At 41.8% G+C, this 20,197-nt stretch overlaps 1 protein-coding gene across 11 annotated transcripts in view; it reads right to left on the bottom strand.

Moving 5' to 3' along the window:
* The window catches only part of ATG7 (autophagy related 7), a 267,942-nt gene that overhangs the window by 42,960 nt on the left and 204,785 nt on the right, over positions 1 to 20,197 (bottom strand). For 4 of the 11 annotated variants that reach the window (XM_060402635.1, XM_060402636.1, XM_060402634.1 and 1 more), the window contains one exon: positions 1 to 18,442. This exon is cut by the window's left edge and continues 12,419 nt beyond it. The exons of 4 other annotated variants lie outside the window; for them this stretch is intronic. In XM_060402635.1, the coding sequence (XP_060258618.1) occupies positions 18,428 to 18,442 (15 nt within the window). In that variant the 3' untranslated portion in view covers positions 1 to 18,427. 3 more of the 11 variants (XM_042236667.2, XM_060402633.1, XM_060402637.1) reach the window with 3 other exon arrangements.

The following is a 20,197-nucleotide window of genomic DNA, read 5'->3' as shown; positions in this document are numbered from 1 at the left end:
TAAGGTGACTTTCGGAAATCTCCTAAAGATGGGGTCCGGGGACTGGCTGCCAGGAGAACTAACCACGAACAGAGGGCTGTAATTTTCAGTTCCACCCCCTGATTTCCAGCAGGGGGAAGGGCTGGAGGCTGAACCATTCACCGATGGCTAACGATTAATCAGCCGTGCCTATGTAATGAAGGCTCTGTGAGAGCGCAGGAGGAGGGGGCGTGGACGGCTTCCATGGCTGGTACACCAGACCGCTTCCACGTGCCACTGCCAGGTCCCAAACTCCACAAGGACACAGCTCCTTTGTTTAGGACCTCGTGCTATGTATCTCTTCATCGGGCTGTTGATTCATACCCTTTTAATAACCTGTGTAATAAACTGGTAAGCTAGCAAGCTGGTTTCCTGAGTCTGTGAGCAGCTCTAGCAAATTAATTGACCCCAAGGAGGGTGCTGTGGAAACTGCCGATCTGTGGCCAGTCAGTGAGAAGTGGGCTTGTGACTGGCATCTGAAGCAGAGGGCAGTGTTATGTGTGAGTGCATGCTCAGTTGTGTCCAGCTCTTTGTGACCCCAGGGACTGTAGCCCACCAGGCTCCTCTGTCCATGGGACTTCCCAGGCAAGAACACTGGAGCAGGTTGCCATTTCCTCCTCCAGGGGATCTTCCTGACCCAGGGATCGAACCCTTGGTCTTCTGCGTTGGCAGGCAGATTCTCCACCTCTGTACCAACCTGACCAAACCCTTAACCCGTGTGAGTATCATGAGAACTGAGTTAACTGCAGGACACCCAGTGGGCAGTGGAGAAGTGCTTAGTTGGGGAAACTATCACCCCGCATTAGTAATGGGGACAAAATCTTTAAGGTCTGTATCGCTATTTCTTGGCTTCTTGGTTTTTTTTTTTTTTTTTTTAGGTTTAAGCATTGTTGTTCAGTCCCTAAGTCATGTCCGATTCTTTGCAACTCTATTTCTCTTTTTGGTAAATGAGGATTTAGCTCTCTTCTGCTCTTAAGCACTCCCTTTCCCCTGTGATCACAAACCCTTACCTTCCTGTCCTCTCATTCTTACAGCATAATTATAATTCCGATGAGATCAATATCTCATTGCTACATCTAGGTGAACCGTGTAATACGGTAGGATTACTTTTTTTTTCCTTCTATATCACTGTTTTCTCTAGAGTTAACAACTCTTTTCTATTTGTTTGTTTCACTTTGTTCATAAGTGCTTATCCACAATTTAATCCCCAACTGTCTGCCAATTATCTAAATCCCTATATGCTCAGACACATTTAGGTATGCAAGTGATTCCATTTCCTTAACAAAATCTGTGCTGGAGCCTTGCAACCTGATCTGGTCTGTTCTAGCTGCCCTCAATGCTTCAGGCACGGCTGTCATCCCGAGCCTTCCCTTTGCCTTTACTCTGAGGATTCCGTTCACTCTTTCCTGCCTGCCCACTCTCCTCCCTACTCTCTATCTTCCAAGTCGTCTTCTTTCTGGGTTTACGCCTTTGTTTTTCTGGAGTTCATCCTTCAGTGGTCTCCTCAGAAAGGGTAAACAGAAGGTAAAGTTTTCTAGATCTTAAAGTGAAAGTGAAGTTGCTCAGTCGTGTCTGACTCTTTGCGACCCGTGGACTGTAGCCCACCAAGCTCCTCCGTCCATGGGACTCTCCAGGCAAGAATACTGGCGTGGGTTACCATTTCCTTCTCCAGGGGATCTTCCCGACCCAGGGATCGTACCCAGGTCTCCCACATTGCAGGCAGAAATACAGTCTCACAGAAAACTTCCTATAGTGACACAGAACTTCAGATCCAAGTACTAACATCAAAGATTCCAAGGGAGGAAAGGAAGCCAGGTTGAAAGAAGAAAGCGGAGGAGGCGGGAGAGGGGGGCGAAAGGGGTGGCCTTACAGACGTCTCCTGCCACCTATAGATACCCAGGCGTTATGGGACTTTTCCCTGGGCCTCCAGAGAAGGGAGGACTGGAACTCGGCCCTACCAGAAATCAGACCAGACCAGAACCAGAATTCGACTTCTCTGCCAAGAGGAGGTGATCAGTCTCCAATCCTCAGCTCAGGCTAAGATTCTAGATCTTTCTTTAATTTACCTTCACACTCAATTAACAATTTGGCAGGATATAGGATTGTAGGTTAGAAATAATTCTCCTTCATGGTTTGAAAACACTGGACCAGTAACCTCTGGTTTCCATTGTAGTTGCTGAGGAGGCAAAAACTACTCAGATTTTTAAAATTCTTTATATGCGACCTTTTCTTTCTTTAAACTGTACATATTTTTTGACCCAACTGTTCTGAAATTTCACTATGATGGGCCTTGGGGTTGGTCTCTGCTCTGGGCAGTCAGCTGGCTTCCAGTCAAGATGCTGTGTGTCTCAATTTTCAGAAATTTTATTTAATTCTTTATTTCTTTCTTCTGGTCTGTTTCCTCTTTCCTTCTGGAACCTCTAATACTCAGATTTTGGCCCTCCTGGCCTGATTCACTAATTTGCTCCCCTATTTTCCATTTCTTTCTCCTTTTAACTTCTGGAATATATTCTGAATTTCATTATCAAATTCTTCTATTGAGTTTTAAGCTTATATTTTTAATTTCTGAGAGCTTTTAAAAATTATCTGAATATCCATTTTTATAACTTTTTATTCTTCTTTCATATAGTACCTTTTTTATCTCACTGAAAACCTAAATGACAGAGGGATTTTTAGTAATACATAAAGTTATCATGCCGAGGCATACTCCATCTCCTTCCAACTTAATCTCTTGTCTTTCAGGTCAGATGGCAAGGAACACTTGGTTTGTGCTTCTGCTTAAGGAGGTACTCAGTGTGAAGCCCACCATGAACCTCACCATAGGGCCATCTGGCTGAGCTGTCTGTCATGTCACAGAGCTCCTTACATTTTCTGTTTAGTGCTGGTCAGATTCCCAAGAGAAATATCACCCATGCTGCTGTCTGGAAGGTATTTAAACGGGAGGACTGTGGAGTGGGAGCCCAGGGTGAGGAGGAGGTCTGACCTCTCTGTATTTGATGCGTAAATATTCATTTAACCCCATCTTTGCAGTGATACATCCTATTTTCAACTTGGATTGAGGCATGCTAGTCTAGAAATCTTGTTTTACTCCGACCAGACAGTAAACTTTCAGTTTCTTAAACAAAGTTGTCCAGAGCTAGGGTGCCTACCATGAGGGAGACTCGGATTCAGTCTTTGGGTTCGGAAGATTTCCTGGAGAAGGAAATGGCAACCCACTCCAGTACTCTTGCCTGGAAAATCCCATGGATGGGGGAACCTGGTGGGCTACAGTCCATGGGGTCGCAAAGAGTCGGACAGGACTGAGCGACTTCACTTTCACTTTTCAGGGTGGGGATCTAACTGCTTCTTCAGACAGACCTGCAACTCACTCTCCCGTTTTAAGTCTCTTGTTTACTTTTCTTTCAGATGTGTCTGCTGTCCCCATATCCTGTCTCTGGGTGGTTCGGAGGGAAATATTGGCTTTCTCTATTAGCTGGCTGGCTTAGAACCTAACCTTCTTGTTGTCCATCTGTTTTGGTCAGTTCAGGCTGCTATGTCAAAAACACTATGGATCTGGGGGCTTCCCTGGTGGCTCAGTGGTAAAGAATTCGCCTGCCAAGGTGGGAGACATGGGTTCGGTCCCTGGGCTGGGAAGACTCCACATGCCGCAGAGCAATGGAGCCCATGCCCCACAGCTACTGAGCAAGTGCCCTAGAGACTGTGCCCCTCGACGAGAGGAGTCACTGCAGTGAGAAGCCCTGGCACGGCAGCCAGACAGGAGCCCCCGCTGGCCGCAACTAGAGAAACGCCCGCACAGCAACAAAGACCCAGCGCAGTCAGAGGGGAACCACAAACAAGAAACTACAGGTTTGGGGGCTTAACGAACAAACATTTATTTCCCACAGACCTAGAGGCTGCGAAACCCAAGACCAAGGTGCCAGCAACCGTGAGGTCTGGTGACGGCCGGCTTCCCCTTCTCACTTTGCCCTCACATGCAGAACGCGCAAAGGAACCTTCTGGGGCGCTCCTCTAGAAGGGACTAAGCCCATCTGTGAAAGCCTCACCCTCATGACCTAATCACCTCCGAAAGGCCCCACCTCCAAATACTGTCATGCTGGGGACCGCGTTATAACGTATCAATTCTTGGAGGACAGTCTGTCTATAGCACTGTCTTTCCAGATTCCAAATTCTTTCCTGCTGGTGTCTGCTCTTCCATATCTCTGCAGGTTTTAAAAGATACTCCTTTTACTGTGATCTTAGGAAGTTATAGGAGGAATAAGAAAAAAATGAATATGCTTCACCAACTTTTTTTTAGTATTCACATGATTCATGTTTCAGAAGGAAAAAAGCGTATATAACTATGTCTCCCTCCCACCCTTAGGGACCAGCCACCCGAGAGTCCCCTCTTAGGAAGAAACCAATGTTACCGATTCCTGGGGTCCTTCCAGCCTACTTTCATCATTTTAGATCCTGCTCTATATTATCAGCTTAGGTATCACTTTAGACTCCGCCTTGTTACTCAACTACTTTTCACAATACACTAAGAACTTCTTGAGGAAAAAAATATAACAAGTCTAGCTCCTTGGGGGAGGATAAGAACAATGATGAAGTTGATCTTTATAGCTCCTTCCACTTTATGTACATTCCTCCCCCTTTTATGGCCCAGTTCACTACCTCTGACACTAAGAAGCAATCACAAAAGCTTCTCCCCAGCTATCATTCAACTAGCTCTACAAGAAAGGACCTGATTAATTGTTGTTACATGAATGACTAATACAGCCTACTCTGCCAATCTTCCCCAAAGTGGCCAAACTTTCAGAGGAGATAAAACATAAGGGGAAAAGAATCAAACTCCAGCAGCTGCCATTTCGAAACCTGCCCAAGACAACAAGTCAGTTTTGCCAAGACGTGCTGTTACCAGGACTATGCTTACCAGGAAAGTAAGGTTAAGTCAGAGTGGACTCTCAATACCAGACAATTTTAAGCCAAGCAAATGCCAAAGAGGCTATCTCTTAATATTGTGAGCAACAAAGCTCAACAGGCTAATTTAAACTTTCATGTTGTTATCGTTGCTATTTAGTTGCTAAGTCATGTCTGACTCTTTTGCAGCCCCATGGACTGTAGCCTGCCAGGCTCCTCTGTCCATGGGATTTCCCAGGCAAGAATACTGGAGTGGGTTGCCATTTCCTCCTCCAAGGGATCTTCTTGACCCAGAATCACACCTGCATCTCCTTCATTGCAGGAGGATTCTCTGCCACTGCACCACCTGGGAAGTGTTTTAAACTTTCTTACATTAATGCTAAATAATAGTCATTTTCCATGTAACTGATAATTGGAAACGTTACTGAATAACAAAATTACCCTAAAGTAAAATTAAATAAAAACAATCCACAGATCATGCCTTTCAAAATGAGTATAAAGACATATACCCTAAACCAAGAAGCAAAATGCTGACTTCCAGCTCGACTATAATAAAGTAGATGGTATCAGACTTACTTTCTTGCCATAATAAAAACTCTACAAATACATAAAATAATTGTTTCCAGACTCAGAGGGCAACCAACACAGGACCAGCAGAGAGTGACGGTTCTGATGGAGGGACAAGGCAAAAGGTAAGGTTTGATGCTGTTAAGGAGGCTGGGATTTGGAGAGCAGGGATGCATGAAACTTAGAAAAGGAACCCAGAAATCTGCACGGAAACTTCCCTTGATCCTTGGTTCACCTGGGCTGCAAAGTGAAGGGTGAGACCCCTAAAAATCTGGGAGAAAGTACATGCTGAGAAGCTGAGACAGAGTGAAAATGCCAAAAGTACTGGAGAGATGCTGGGTTCTGGCCCAGGTCAGAGTGGAAGACGCAGGTGAATACACCAGACATTTATTCAGACCTCCTATAAGACTATCAGCCATACTGAAGATTTAAGGGGAACATTAAAATAGATCTGCCCTAACAAGCAGACCTTTATAGAACTAAAGTGAACTTCCAGTAACTTAGAAGTTATTAGAACAAATTTAACAACTGTCTGAACTAATTTAACAACTCTTTAGAATACTATAACTTAATCTAGAGTAAACCTATCATTTACATTCTGTGACATATACCAAAAAATTACTAAGTATACTGCCTGCAAAAAAAAAAAGACCTATAAAAACTGATCAATAATCAAGACATAATTCAGTGATTAGAAGTAGATCACAGATAATCCAGATATTTGATTTAGCAGACAAGGACCTCAAAATAACATAATTAATATATTAAAAAAAAGATAGAAAAGCTGGATGAAAAGATAGAATATTTGAACTGAGAATTTACCAAAAAAAATCCTTTCCAGAACTTCCTAAAACAATAACTGAAATTAAGAACTCACTGAATGAATTAAAAGTGGACTGGATATAGCAGCAGATAGGAATAGTGAGCCAGTAGATAACTCAGTATTAAGTATCCAAAATAAAGCACAAAGAAAAAAAAAAAAAACAACAGAATTACAACTGCATCTAAAAGAAAAACTTACACTCTGAAAACTATAGGACACTGACGAAAGGAAACTGAAGACATCACAAAGAAATGAAAAGACACCATGCTCACAGACTGGAAGAATTAATATTGTCAGAATCTCATTACTACCTAAAGCAATCTACAGCTTCAGTCTGGTCCCTATCAAAATACCCATGGCATTTTACATAGAAGCAGAACAAATAATCCAAAAATTTGTATGAAACTACAAAGACCCCAAGATACCTAAAGCATTCTTGAGAAAAAAGAACAAAGCTGGGAGTATCCCACTCGCTGACTTCAAACTACACTGCAAAGCTACAGGAATGCTGTGCTCTGGCACTGGCACAAAGACAGACGCAAAGGTCAGGATAACACGATACAGAGCCCAGATATAAACCCATGTATGTATGGTCGATTAATCTACAGCGAAGGAGGCAAGAACATAAAATGCGGAAAGGAAAGTTTCTTCAATAAATGGTGCTGGGAAAACAGCACAGTTACATACAGTGAATGAAACTATACCACTGCTTACACCACATAAAAAATAAAGTCAAAATGGATTAAAGATTTAAATATAAGACCTGAAACCATAAACTCCTAGAAGAAAACAGCCTCTATTATCTCTAACACTGTTTTCTTTTAGCGATATATTTTTGAATCTATCTCCTTAGGCAAGGGAAACAAGCAAAAATGAACAAGTAGGACAATAAAAAACAAAAAAGCTTCTTTATAACAAAATAAACCATCAACAAACCAAAAAGGTAACCTACTGAATGGGAGAAAGCATTTGTAAATCAGATGTCTGATAAGGGGTTAATATCCAAAATAACTCACACAACTTCAATGTAAAGTATACAAACTATCTGATTAAAAAATAGACCTGAATAGATTGTTTTCCAAAGACATAGAAATGGCCAGCAGACACATGAAAAGATTCTCAATGTCACTAATCATCAGGGAAACACTGATCAAAATCACAATGAGATACCACCTCATGCCAGTTAGAACAGCTATCAAAAAGACAAACAACAAGCGTTGGTGAGAAGGTAGAGAAAAGGAAACTCTCGTGCACTGTTAGTGGAAATGTAAATTCATACAGTATGGAAAACAGTATGGAGGTTTCTCAAAAAATTGAAAATAGAACTATTATCCAATCCAGAAATCCCACTTCTGGATACTCATCCAAAGAAAACAAAACACTAATTCAAAAAGATACATGTCTTCCCTATATTCATTGCAGCATTAATTACAATAGACAGGATATGGAAGCAACCTAAGTGTCCATCAACAGACAAATGGATCAAGAAGAGGTGGTACACACACCCAGACACACACAATGGAGTATTTCTCAGGTATAAAAACGAGTGAAATTCTGCCATGTGTGACAACATGGATGGATGGAGAGGGTATTAGGATAAGTGAAACAAGTTAGAAACAGTACAAAAAATACTGTATGTTTTGGCTTATATTTGGAATCTGGGGAAAAAAGCAAATAAAACAACATAGATTCATAGATACAGAGAACACTCTAGCAGTTGCCAGAGGTGAGGGGGTGGGAAGACAGAAAAAAGCAAGTGAAAGGGATTAAGAGGTACAAACTACCAGTTATAACTAAGTCACGACGATGTCAAGTACAGCACAGGGGAAAGAATCAGAAATACTGTAATAACTCTCTATGGTGTACAATGTATAAAAATATTAAATCACTATGCTGTATACCTGAAACTAATATAATATTGCAAGTCAACAATACTTCAATTAAAAAACTATATGTATTTGAATGTTATCATATGCATTTAACAATCTTTTTTAAAAAAAATATTCATTGTCATGTTTTAAGCAAATAGCTAGCTATGCTAAAATATGGGAATTTTATACCCTTCAAAGCCAGAAGAATGTGAAACTGATCAAAATGCAACAGTGATAATAAAATCAATTAGTAGCATCTACTTTTCACTGGATAATACATGAAATAAGTGATACAAAAAATGAACTGTTTTGGTAAGAATTTTTAAGATTGACTTTATTATTTTAATACTGTACTGATATAATATAATAATTGTTTTTGAGCATATTATATTTGAATAAGCCACAGTAAAATGTCGACCATTAAAAACAGAAAGTGATATAGATTTGAGGCATGATCATATGATCTAACAACGTTCATGTAAGTAGACTTATGTACAAGAAGAGAGAGAACAGGAAAGAAACCAAATTTGAAAAAGTAATGGCAAATAGTATTCCAAGCCTGAAGAAACATATCTACTCCACAGATTCAAGCTTAGTGACCCTCAGGCAAGATAAATTAAAAGAGAACCAAATCGAGGGACACTACTAAGTGATAAAAATGTTAGCAAAGATAAAAATTCTGTGCCCAAGGAGAATGTCCTTTAAAAAGGAATGCAAATTAAAGGTCCTTTCAGAAAACAGAAATAGTATTCATCACTTCTTGCAGAGAACTGCTCTACAAGTGATACTACAGGACATTCAATATGGTGAGTATATTACAGGCACTTCTTCAGGCTCGAAGGCAAGTGGTCTGATATGGAAGGGTACAATTACAAGAAGGAATCATCAGCTCTAAAATGGAAATATACAGATGGACATAAAGACTGCTGATTGATAAAAGCAACAGTGATAAAGCCTTGTGGGTTTTACGACTCACAGAGAAACAGAAGATTTGGCAATTATAGCAAAAGAAACCTGGTGAAAAGTACACAGAACACACTAGCGCAAGTTTCTTGCACTGTTTGAAAGACGGTAAGTGAAGTCTCTCAGTCGCGTCCGACGCTTTGTGATCCCGTGGATGGTAGCCCACCAGGCTCCTCCATCCATGGGATTCTCCAGGCAAGAATACTGGAGTGGGTTGCCATTTCCTTCTCCAGGGGATCTTCCCAACCCAGGGATCGAACCCGGGTCTCCCACATTGGAGGCAGACGCTTTAACCTCTGAGAAAGACGGTAAAGTAAACTGTAATAGAGTAATTTGGAAATTTCTACAGTAACCAGGAAAAGATTGATATCTAAAAGGTATAATAAAAATGTCAACAGAAAAGATAAAATAGAATTTTAAAGTTCATGCCTGGTTAAAATGAAGCCAGAGAAAAAGGAATAAGGGAAGAAAATATAGAATGAACAAATATAAAAGAAACGACAAGAAAATTACACCCAATTATAGTAGCAATTACATTAAGTGGTAACACAGTAAACAACCTAATTAAAATAAACAATTGCAACTAAAAATACACATTAAATACAGAGACAAGTTGAAAGTAAATGATTTATACCATGCAAACAGTTAGAAGTATTAGATAAATAGATGGTCAAGTAAGAGGTATTATGAGAAACAACTGGAAACATTTCTTAATAATTAAAGGGTCAATGAAACCGAAAGGTATCACTATCTAAATACGTATGCATTAAACAATACAGCTTTGAAAGAAATAAAGTTGAGAATAAAAAAACCAGATATAGATAAATTTACAGTCTGGAGATTGTAACACACCTCTCTAACTAACAGAGTAAGACATGAGAACTCAGTAAGGGGATATAGAGAATGCGAAATGACTAATCAACTTGAGATGTAATTTACATACATAGTATACTATATGCAAAATGGCAGAATTTAGATTCTTTTCAAGTACAGAGGGCACATTTACCAAAGTAGATTATAGTCTTATTCATAAAGTATATCTCAACAAATCTCAAAAGAGTAAAATCAATGTTTTCTGATCACTGTGAATCAAATGCATTAAATGAATGAATGAAAGTGTAACAACAGAAAGAGGAGAAAATGTCCAAATGATTGGATATTAAGCAACACACTTCCAAGAAACTCACAAGTCAAATACAAAGTCACAGTGAATAACAGTGAAACCAGGACATATCAAAACTTGTGGGATGCAACAAAGCAGTACTGAGAGGGAAATTTATAGCTTTATATGCAGTGCATAAAGTAGAAGAGAAGAAAGTTTAAAAATATGTTTTGCCAAATTTCAAATTTCTCATCATTTGGGGAGTTTTTAGTCTAATAATCTCATAGAAGAATATGCTGGAAGACTAAATGCAGAAAGTAGCTTGAACACATCCCCACTTTTAAATCACTTGAATAACATATAATTTCTAAAAGAAAAAAATTCTTAAAATCACTAAAAGAAAATGGGCTGCTCTCAGAAAACTAAAAAAAATCTATGGTCTGACTTCTAATACACGAAACTAGAAAAAGAGTCAAACTGAAAAAGGAAGGTAAATATAAATATAGGAGCAGAAATCAACGGGAGAACACAGAAGCAACAGAAAATGAAGACCAAAAGAGTTTATTCTAAAATATTTTACTAATTCAACAGAGTTGCAGGGCACAAAATCAATACCCCAGAACTAGCAGCATTTCCATATACTAAAAATGAATACTCCAAAAAGAAAATTAAGAAAACAATTTCATTTACAGCATCATTAAAAAAATACTAAGGAATAAATTTAATCAAGGCAGTGAAAGACCTGCTCTACAATGAAAACTACAAAATATGTTGCTGAAAAAAGTAAAGATATAAAATTCATCATACTGTATACTTCAAGTAAGTGAATTTTATTGCATGCTAATTATACCTCAAAATAGAAATGTTCAATTATATATGTTCAAATATATCTTAATGAAGATATATCAATGAACTCAATGAAGATATATCTTAAAAGATGTAAAAATTGGGAAAGTAGTAAATTAGTCTGTATTCACACACGAAAAATTGCAAACACTGAAAATCTAACAGAACTGACAAATAACTAGAATATATAAGTGAATTTGGTAAAGATTGCTGGATACTAAGTCAACATGCAAAAATTAACTGTCCTTCTACATTCCTGCAACAAACAACAGGAATATGAATTTCAAAAAGTGCTATATATAAGAGCATCTTTCCTGTTGTAATTAACAGCAGTTCTCATTTAACTAGCACATTATCCTCTTGCCAGATACTGTACAAAACCCTTTACACACGTGGCTTTCTTTACTGAATCTCCAAACAACTCTGAGAGGTGCGCATCATTAACTTCATTTTACAGATGAGTTAACAGAGCCCTAGAGGTGTGGGCCTTGACCAAGATTACGCAGCTCACAAGCAGCAGTCAGGCCTGGGGTTCAGGTTTCTATGACGGACAAAGCCCATAGTCTTCTGATGTAAGTATCCAGCCCAGGGATCAAACCCAGATCTGCAGTGCTGCTGGCAGAGTCTTCACCATCTGAGCTGCCAGGGAAGTCCTCTGATATAAGGAAGTATACACATATGACAAAGGGCAGATGTGAAGAAGGAAGACTCCCTGAAGACATTACTTCAAGGCTGCCTTCTCTGTTTTCTCCTCTCTATTCCCCCACCCCTTCTCTACATTTCTCTTCTGAGACTCTCTCGTTAGATTGAGAAATGTCTATAACTCCAAGTAACTGGCACAATACCTGATACACAGTTGAGACTGAATAAAAAGTTAGCTCAATAAATGGACTCAGCCGCAATTCATGTTTTTTACCAATCTGTGTGTTTAAAATTGTGATATTTTTCTGGGTGGCTGCACCACTTCACAGGGGACAAAGACCTCGAGAGAGCTGCAACTGTGCTGCGTCTTCACACCACTCGCTATTGTCTGTCTGTTACTGTAGCCATCCGGGTCGGTGTGCAACGGTTTCTCACTGCAGCTTTGATTTCCACCTCCCTAATGACCAACAGTGTTGGGTATCTGAAAAGGTGCTTCCTGACCATTGGTGTATCTTCTTTGAAAAAATATATTCAAATCATTTACTTCTATTCTACTCAAGTTTTTATTGGTAGGTTGTAAGATTTATACAACTTATATTCATTGGAAGGACTGATGCTGATGCTGAAGCTCCAATACTTGGGCCACCTGATGCAAAGAACTGACTCAATGGAAAACACACTTGGGCCACCTGATGCGAAGAACTGACTCACTGGAAAACATCCTGATGCTGGGAAAAGATTGACAGCGGGAGGAGAAGGGGATGACAGAGGGTGAGATGGCTAGATGGCATAAGTGACTCAATGAGTTATGAGTAAACTTTGAGTTTGAGTAAACTCTGGGAGTTGGTGATGGACAGGGAAGTCTGGCGTGTACAGTCCATGGGGATGCAAAGAGTCAGACATGAATGAGCAACTGAACAGAACTGAACTGAAGATTTATACATTATGGATTTGGGGCCCTAATCAGACAGATAAATGATTTACAAATACTTTTTGTTCCCATGCTGCGGGCTGTCTTTTCACATTCTTAATGATGCTCGTCAAAGACCAAACATTTTAATTTTGATACAGTCCAATTTATTTATTCTTGTCCTTTGTTTCTTGTGCTTTGGTGCCATACGTAGAAATGACTGCCTAATCCAAGGTCATGATTTATACCTATGTTTTATAGTTCTTACATTAAGATCAATATAAAGTTAATTTTTGTATATGGTATGAAGTAAGGGTCCAACTTCATTCTTTTGCATGGGGATATCCAGTTTTCCCAGTATCATTTGTTGAAAAGACAACTTATCATCCATTATATTGTCTTATAATTCTGTCAAAAATCAGTTGATCACAAATGTATGGGATTATTGCTGGACTCTCAATTCTAATCTATTGATCTATATGTCTGTTAGTACCACGGGCTGAAGGTGAAGCTCCAATACTTTGGCGACCTGATGCCAAAGAGCCAACTCATTAGAAAAGACCCTGATGCTGGGAAAAATTGAAGGCAGGAGGAGAAGGGGAAAACAGAGGACAAGATGGTTGGATGGCATCATTGACTCAATGGACATGAGTTTAAGCAAGCTCTGGGAGATGGGAAGGAACAGGGAAGAGTGGCGTGCTGCAGTTCATGGGGTCGTAAAGAGTCACACATGACTGAGCAACTGAACAACACAGCAAATGTCAGTATTAATGCTATCGCATTGTAGTAAGTTTTGAAATGAGGAGGTGTGAGACCTCCAACTTTCTTTTAACCATTCTGAATCCCTGCATTTTTTAATGATTTTAAAAATCAGGTGTCAATTTCTGTTTTTTTAAAAAAAAGGCAGCTGAAATTTTAATACAGAATATGTTGAATTTGTAGATCAATTTAGGGGGCACTGCCACTCTAATAATATTAATTATTCCAATCCATGAACAAGAAATATCCATGGATGCCACTTACTTATGCCTTAAGTTCTTTCAATAGTATTTTATAGTTTTTAGTATACAAAGCTTATGCCACCTTTGTTAAATTTATTTATGACATTGCAGTCTTTTTTGATGCTACTGCATATTGAATTAGTTATTAAATTTCATTTTTAGGTTGTTCATGGTAAGTGTATAGGATCAGAATTGAGCTTTGTATATTTGCCCTATATCCTGCAACTTTGCTGAACGTCTTTGTTAATTCTAATACTCACTATGTGGGTCCCTAGGATATTCTACAGATAATATTATGGACAGGGACAATTTTACTCTTTCTTTCCAATATGGATAATTTTTGTTTCTTCTTCCTGCCTGACTGCCCTGGGCCTCTGTCCTTTGGATGTGACTTATTAGTTCTGAGAGTTTAATTTATGTTTTCTGGCAAAGAATATCACTCCAGATCTATAGTTATTTCTCCAGAAGCTCCACTGTTTATAGAGCTTTTGTTTGTTTGTTTTTTTGGCTGCACAGCATAGCCTGTGGGATCTTAGTTCCCCGACCAGGGATCAAACTTATGCCCCCTGCAGTGGAAGTGTGAATGTTAACCACTGGATCACCCGGGGAGTCCCTGTCTGGAGATGTTTAAGATGGATTACCTTCTCTGGCATTACATCTCTGCAATGGAGAGGGAACCCTGACATTCAAGATCATCCAACTAGCTCTGATCCATGATCAGCAAATTACTTGACTTTAACTTGGCCTTTCTACGGAGAATGCGCCAACCAGAGGATTTTGATGAAAAGACTGTCACAGTTCTGTTATTCTCCAGTAAGTTCATTTGTATCAGCTCTGGATATTCTGAAAAAACCATGTTTCCAGGCCTTCATAATTGAGAGTCAGACCTTGATCCATGCCTGAAACTGCCCAGCTTGAAACCAAGCACCCCAGAGGCGTCCTGTCATGTTCCTTCTATCCCCCTTCTATAGATTAATGCCAGGTCAAGCATCATCCCTCTTCAGAGTTCACTGGCTCTCTGTATTAGCTCTGAGAAAATAAGAGAAGTGAAAGGCAACAGAAAAGGAAAGACACCCATCTGAATGCAGAGTTCCAAAGAACTGCAAGGAGAGATAAGAAAGCCTTCCTAAGCTATCAGTGCAAAGAAACAGAGGAAAACAATAGAATGGGAAAGACTAGAGATCTCTTTAAGGAAGTTAGAGATGCCAAGGGAACATTTCATGCAAAGATGGGCACAATAAAGGACAGAAACGATATGGACCTAAAAGAAGAAGAAGAAATTAAGAAGAGGTGGCAAGAATATACAGGACTATACAAAAAAGATCTTAATGACTCAGATAACCACGATGGTGTGATCACTTACCTAGAGCCAGACATCCTGGAGTTCAAAGTCAAATGGACCTTAGGAAGCACCACAATGAACAAAGCTAGTGGAGGTGATGAAATTTCAGCTGAGCTATTTCAAATCCTAAAAGATGATGCTATTAAAGTGCTGCACTCAGTATACCAGCAAATTTGGAAAACTCAGCAGTGGCCACAGGCCTGGAAAAGGTCAGTTTACATTCTATTCCCAAAGAAAGTGAAGTCGCTCAGTTGTGTCCAACTCTTTGCGACCCCATGGACTGTAGCCTACCAGGCTCCTCCGTCCATGGGATTTTCCAGGCAAGAGTACTTGAGTTGGTTGCCATTTCCTTCTCCAGGAGAGCTTCCCAACCCAGGGACTGAACCTGGGTCTCCCGCATTGTAGGCAGACACTTTACCATCTGAGCCACCAGGGAAGGGAATGTCAAAGAATGTTCAAACTACCACACAATTACATTCATTTCACATGCTAGCAAAGAAATGCTCAAAATTCTCGAAGCTAGGCTTCAACAGTATGTGAACTGAGAACTTTCAGATGTTCAAGCTGGATTTAGAAAAGGCAGAGGAATCAGAGATCAAATTGCCAACATCCATTGGATCATAGAAAAAGCAAGGAATTCCAGAAAAACATCTACTTTTGCTTCATTGACTATGCTAAAGTCTTTGACTGTGTGGATCACAACAAACTGGAAAATTCTTAAAGAGATGGGAATACCAGACCACCTTATCTGCCCCCTGAGAAAGCTGTATGTAGGTCAAGAAGCAACAGTTAGAGCCAGACATGAACAATGGACTGGTTCCAAATTGGGAAAGGAGTACATCAATTCCGTATATTGTCACCCTGCTTATTTAACTTATATGCAGAGTATATCATACGAAATGCCAGGCTGGATGAAGCACAAGCTGGAATCAAGACTGGCAGGAGAAATATCAATAACCTCAGATATACAGATGACTCCACCCGTGTGGCAGAAAGTGAAGAGGAACTAAAGTGCCTCTTGATGAAGGTGAAAGAGGAAAGTTGAAAAAGTTGGCTTAAAACTCAACATGCAAAAAACTAAGATCATGGCATCCAATCCCATCACTTCATGGCAAATAGATGGAGAAACAATGGAAACAGTGACAGACTTTATGTTTTTGGGCTCCAAAATCACTGCAGATGGTACTGTAGCCATGAAATTAAAAGACACTTGCTCCTTGGAAAAAAATGCTATAACCAACCTAGACAGCGTATTAAAAAGCAGAGACATTACCAACAAAGATCTGTATAGTCAAGCTATGGTTTTTCCAGTAGTCATGTACAGATGTGAGAGTTGGACCATAAAGAAAGATGAGTGCCGACGAACTGATGCTTTTGAACTACGGTGCTGGAGAAGATTCTTTATAGAGTCCCTTGGACTGCAAGGAGATCAAACCAGTTAATCCTAAGGGAAATCAACCCTGAATTGAAGGACTCATGCTGAAAGTGAAGCTCCAATTTTTGGCCATCTGATGTGAAGAGATGACTCACTGGAAAAGACTCGGATGCTGGAAAAGACTGAGGGCAGGAGAAGGGGCAGCAGAGGATGAGATGGTTGGATGGCAACATCCATCAACTGAATGGACATGAGTCTCAGCAAACTCCAGGGAGATACTGAAGGACAGGGAGCCTGGAGTGCTGCAGTTCATGGGGTTGCAAAGACTGAGCGACTGAACAACTATGTATTGAGACAAATACTGCGGCTGATCCAGTTTGACAAAATGAGTAGAAACAGAGAAAGAGTAAATAACCAAAGCTGCCCTCTGCCTGTCAACCAGCATTTTGCTTCCTCCCTGACAGAGTGGTGGTGATGGTTTCGTCGCTAAGTCGTATCTAACTCTTTCGACCCCATGGACTGTAGCCCGCCAGCCTCCTCTGTCCATGGGATTCTCCAGGAAAGAATACTGGAGTGGGGTGCCACTTCCTTCTCCAGAGGATCTTCCAGACCCAGGCCTCCTGTGGCTCCCGCATTGCAGGCGAATTCTTTACCTGCTGAGCCACTAGGGAAGCGCCCTGACAGAGCAGCTTCCTTCATACCCGTCCTTTCCTTCGCTCTTTGCACTGCTGCTGTCTCCTCCGTTCTCCTAGCAGGCCTCCAGCTTTCCCTTTGCAACTGATGCCTTTCCTGGCCGCCAAAGCCACTTTCTCACAGTCCCTACTCTGCCTCTTCGGAGCCCCTGACATCTTCAGGATAAACTCCATTGAAAATGCTCTTCGGCCTAACCTCAACCCGCCTACCTTCCAGTCTTTCTGGTTCATCTCTATGCCTCACCCCATGTGCACCCTGTCCTGCAGCTCCCTGAGTAAGGCAAAATCTGTGCCTTTGAACCTGCTGTTCCCATTGTTTATTGTCTCTGTTAAAGTCCTACTATCTGTGAAGTCTTCCCCAGCCCCCAAACTAGAATCATCCCGTTTGACACTCTATACTCCTCGTTTACACGTATCTGGTGGCCTTTAGATAATCTGTACGGTTATAAATGTATATATGAGCAGTCGTCAGAACCAAAGTAGGAGCTCACTGAAGGCAGGCTGTAACCTTTCTATTCAGCATGATATTGGAATAAGGTGACTGGCCTACAACTGGAGTTAAAGAGGATACGCCTTGTCTAACCCAGAAGGAAGAAATACATCCAACCTGCCATCAGGCAGGCCTGCACCCCAGTGATATCCAGGTCCACAATGATTCTGCTACCGAAAGGCCACTTCCTCTCCTGGGGTGTGTCCCCTGTCTAAAGGGCTGTGACCGGAGTCAACGAGGCATCGTCCGGGTTGGGTGTGACCTGCCGCCTTGGGTGTACAGAGAACAGCCTGCCCGAGTCCACCCTGGGCGGTAAATCAGCGGGCAGCCCGGACACTAAGATGCTCTCCAAGAGGACCGCCTCCTCCCCGCAAGAAACACCGACTTCTCTAGGTTCCAAGTGAAGTCTTGAGTTTATTTTCAAGGGGGAAGAGAAAAACCTTCCAGGTGATCACTCTCTAAGTTAAAAACCCTGAGGGAAGCCAACATGTCACCTCTCAGACAAGCTCCCGCTTTCATGAATCACAAGTTTCTGGAACAGAGACCTAAACCAGTCGTTTGGCGGACTGATGAGGGTAGGTGACAGAACAGAAAATACTCAGACCCTCAAGGACAGGTACTGTGTGCACAAGGATGATCGCTGGGGCATTATTATCCAAAGGCTGGGAACAACCTCGGTGTTTTTCAACAGAAGAATGGGTGGGTTTCCACATAAATTCACGTGGCGGCAACAGCGGAACTGGAGCTACTGATACAACAATAGCAAGCTTGTCGTTGCTGTTCAGTTGTTGAGTCGTGTTGGACTCTTTGCAACCCCATGGACTGCTGCCTGCCAGGTTCCTCTGTCCTCCACTGTCTCCTGGAGTTTGCAGCAACACGGAAATATCTAAAAATACAAGCTCTTGAATGAAAAAAAAAAAAAGTTTAGTTGTGGAAGGTTTATCTGACACCATCTACATAAGGCATCAAAATGTGGAAAGCAAGGTGCTGGAGTGTCCAGGGAGACAGCACCCCTGCCGTCAGGGTAGGAAGCCAGCACAGCAGAGGTCAGCACCAAATTCAGGGCGGGGCTTCCCTCTGTGGGGAGCGCAGGGCAGAGCTGGGCCATGGTGGGTGGGGCTTCTGCTAAACCCCGCCCTTCACTCTGAGGGTATAGTATGCAGGCTTTGAGGATCTTCACCAAGTCCTTATGCACCTCTGAAGAAATACCCCGGAATACAGTTAGTGGTTAAGAGGGCTTCCTTGGTGGCTCAGTGATAAAGAATCTGCCTGCCAATGCAGGAGACACGGGTTTGATCCCTAATCTGGGAAGATCCCGCAGGCTGCAGAGCAATTAAGCCCCTACACCACAGCTACTGAGATCATGCTCTAGAGCACCGAAGCTGCAACTGCTGAAGCTGACATGCCTGGAGCCCATGCTCTGCAGCAAGATAAACCACTGCAAAGAGAAGCCCGCGCGTGGCAACGAACCCAGCAGAGTCGTAAATAAATAAAGAAAAAAATGTTAAAGTTCCTGGTTAAAAGAACGCTCTCAAGCATTTCATGTAAAAAGCTCCAGCGTTAGGATTGTATCCCTCACGAATTTGCCAGTCTTTTCCAGGAAGGAGGTGAATCAGGTTCCTTGCCAGTTCTTGCATGGACAAAATATGATTTTTCATGAACCTTCCATCCCTTCCTGTGGCTGTCTCCTTCCTGCCTCCTCAGCTTTAAGCTGCACTCTGCCCTTTTCTCTTGGAAGCAAACAAGCGCACCTCAGTGGCAGCACCAACTGTCCAGGGTCAACCTCTCCGCGGCCTGCGCCAGGCCCTGGAGCCCCAGCTCCCTGAGGGCTTCTCAGGCGCTGCATTGTTATGGAAGCACCCAGAGATGACTTGGGGGACCCCCGAGATGACTCAGAGGACTGGGAGCACTAGCTGTGATGCTCAGCCAAGTCAGGAGACCTCTGCTGACCTGAGTGTCTTCACGTGAGCAGAACCAGTCTCTGTGTCTTCCGGCTCTGAAATCGCTGGCATCACCAGCCACATCTGAAATGTGCGCTTTAGTCCCTGGAGGCAACTCCAGGGTCAGTGCCTGTCCCCCTGAACATGGACTCTGACACTGGGGCGTCTCCGTGGCGTCGGGGTAAACAAGCTATTTATTAAGAGTATTCTGCAGAAACATTCTCCCACACGCCTGAGTCACAGTGAAAACAGGAAGCCCACACCTTTTTCTTCTGAGGACCGTCCCATGTGCCCACCACCTTCTCCCAGCTGTATAAACGCCTTCTTGAAACCCTGCGGGGCCAAGGCCGATGGGCTGCTTCGTGTGGCGGCGGGGCAGGAAGCACAGAAGCTGCTCAGAGCAAAAGAGGAGCTGTCTGAGAGCCTTGCCCCAAGAGAAGACATCTAAGTGGTTTCTGGCACCCCAGACCTCAGGCATGCTTACTTCACTTACGGTACAACAGTGAAACTGAGCAATGGACATACAGTTAAAAATGTTTTTTAATTTTTTACTAGTTTTTTTTTTTTAAAAAAAAGATTAAAATGTCACCACATAGATCAAGATTCCAAAGCGAAGTCTTCCAGTCACTGTCCCCAGGCATCCAGCTCCCCTCCCCAGCAGCAACCACTTTCAGTTCTGGGCATATCCTTTAGAGAGAATTCACGCACGGACAAGC

Source organism: Ovis aries, chromosome 19, assembly GCF_016772045.2.
Source record: "Ovis aries strain OAR_USU_Benz2616 breed Rambouillet chromosome 19, ARS-UI_Ramb_v3.0, whole genome shotgun sequence".
In the NCBI taxonomy this organism is placed as follows: domain Eukaryota; kingdom Metazoa; phylum Chordata; class Mammalia; order Artiodactyla; family Bovidae; genus Ovis; species Ovis aries.
This window is presented reverse-complemented; position numbering and strand designations above follow the sequence as displayed.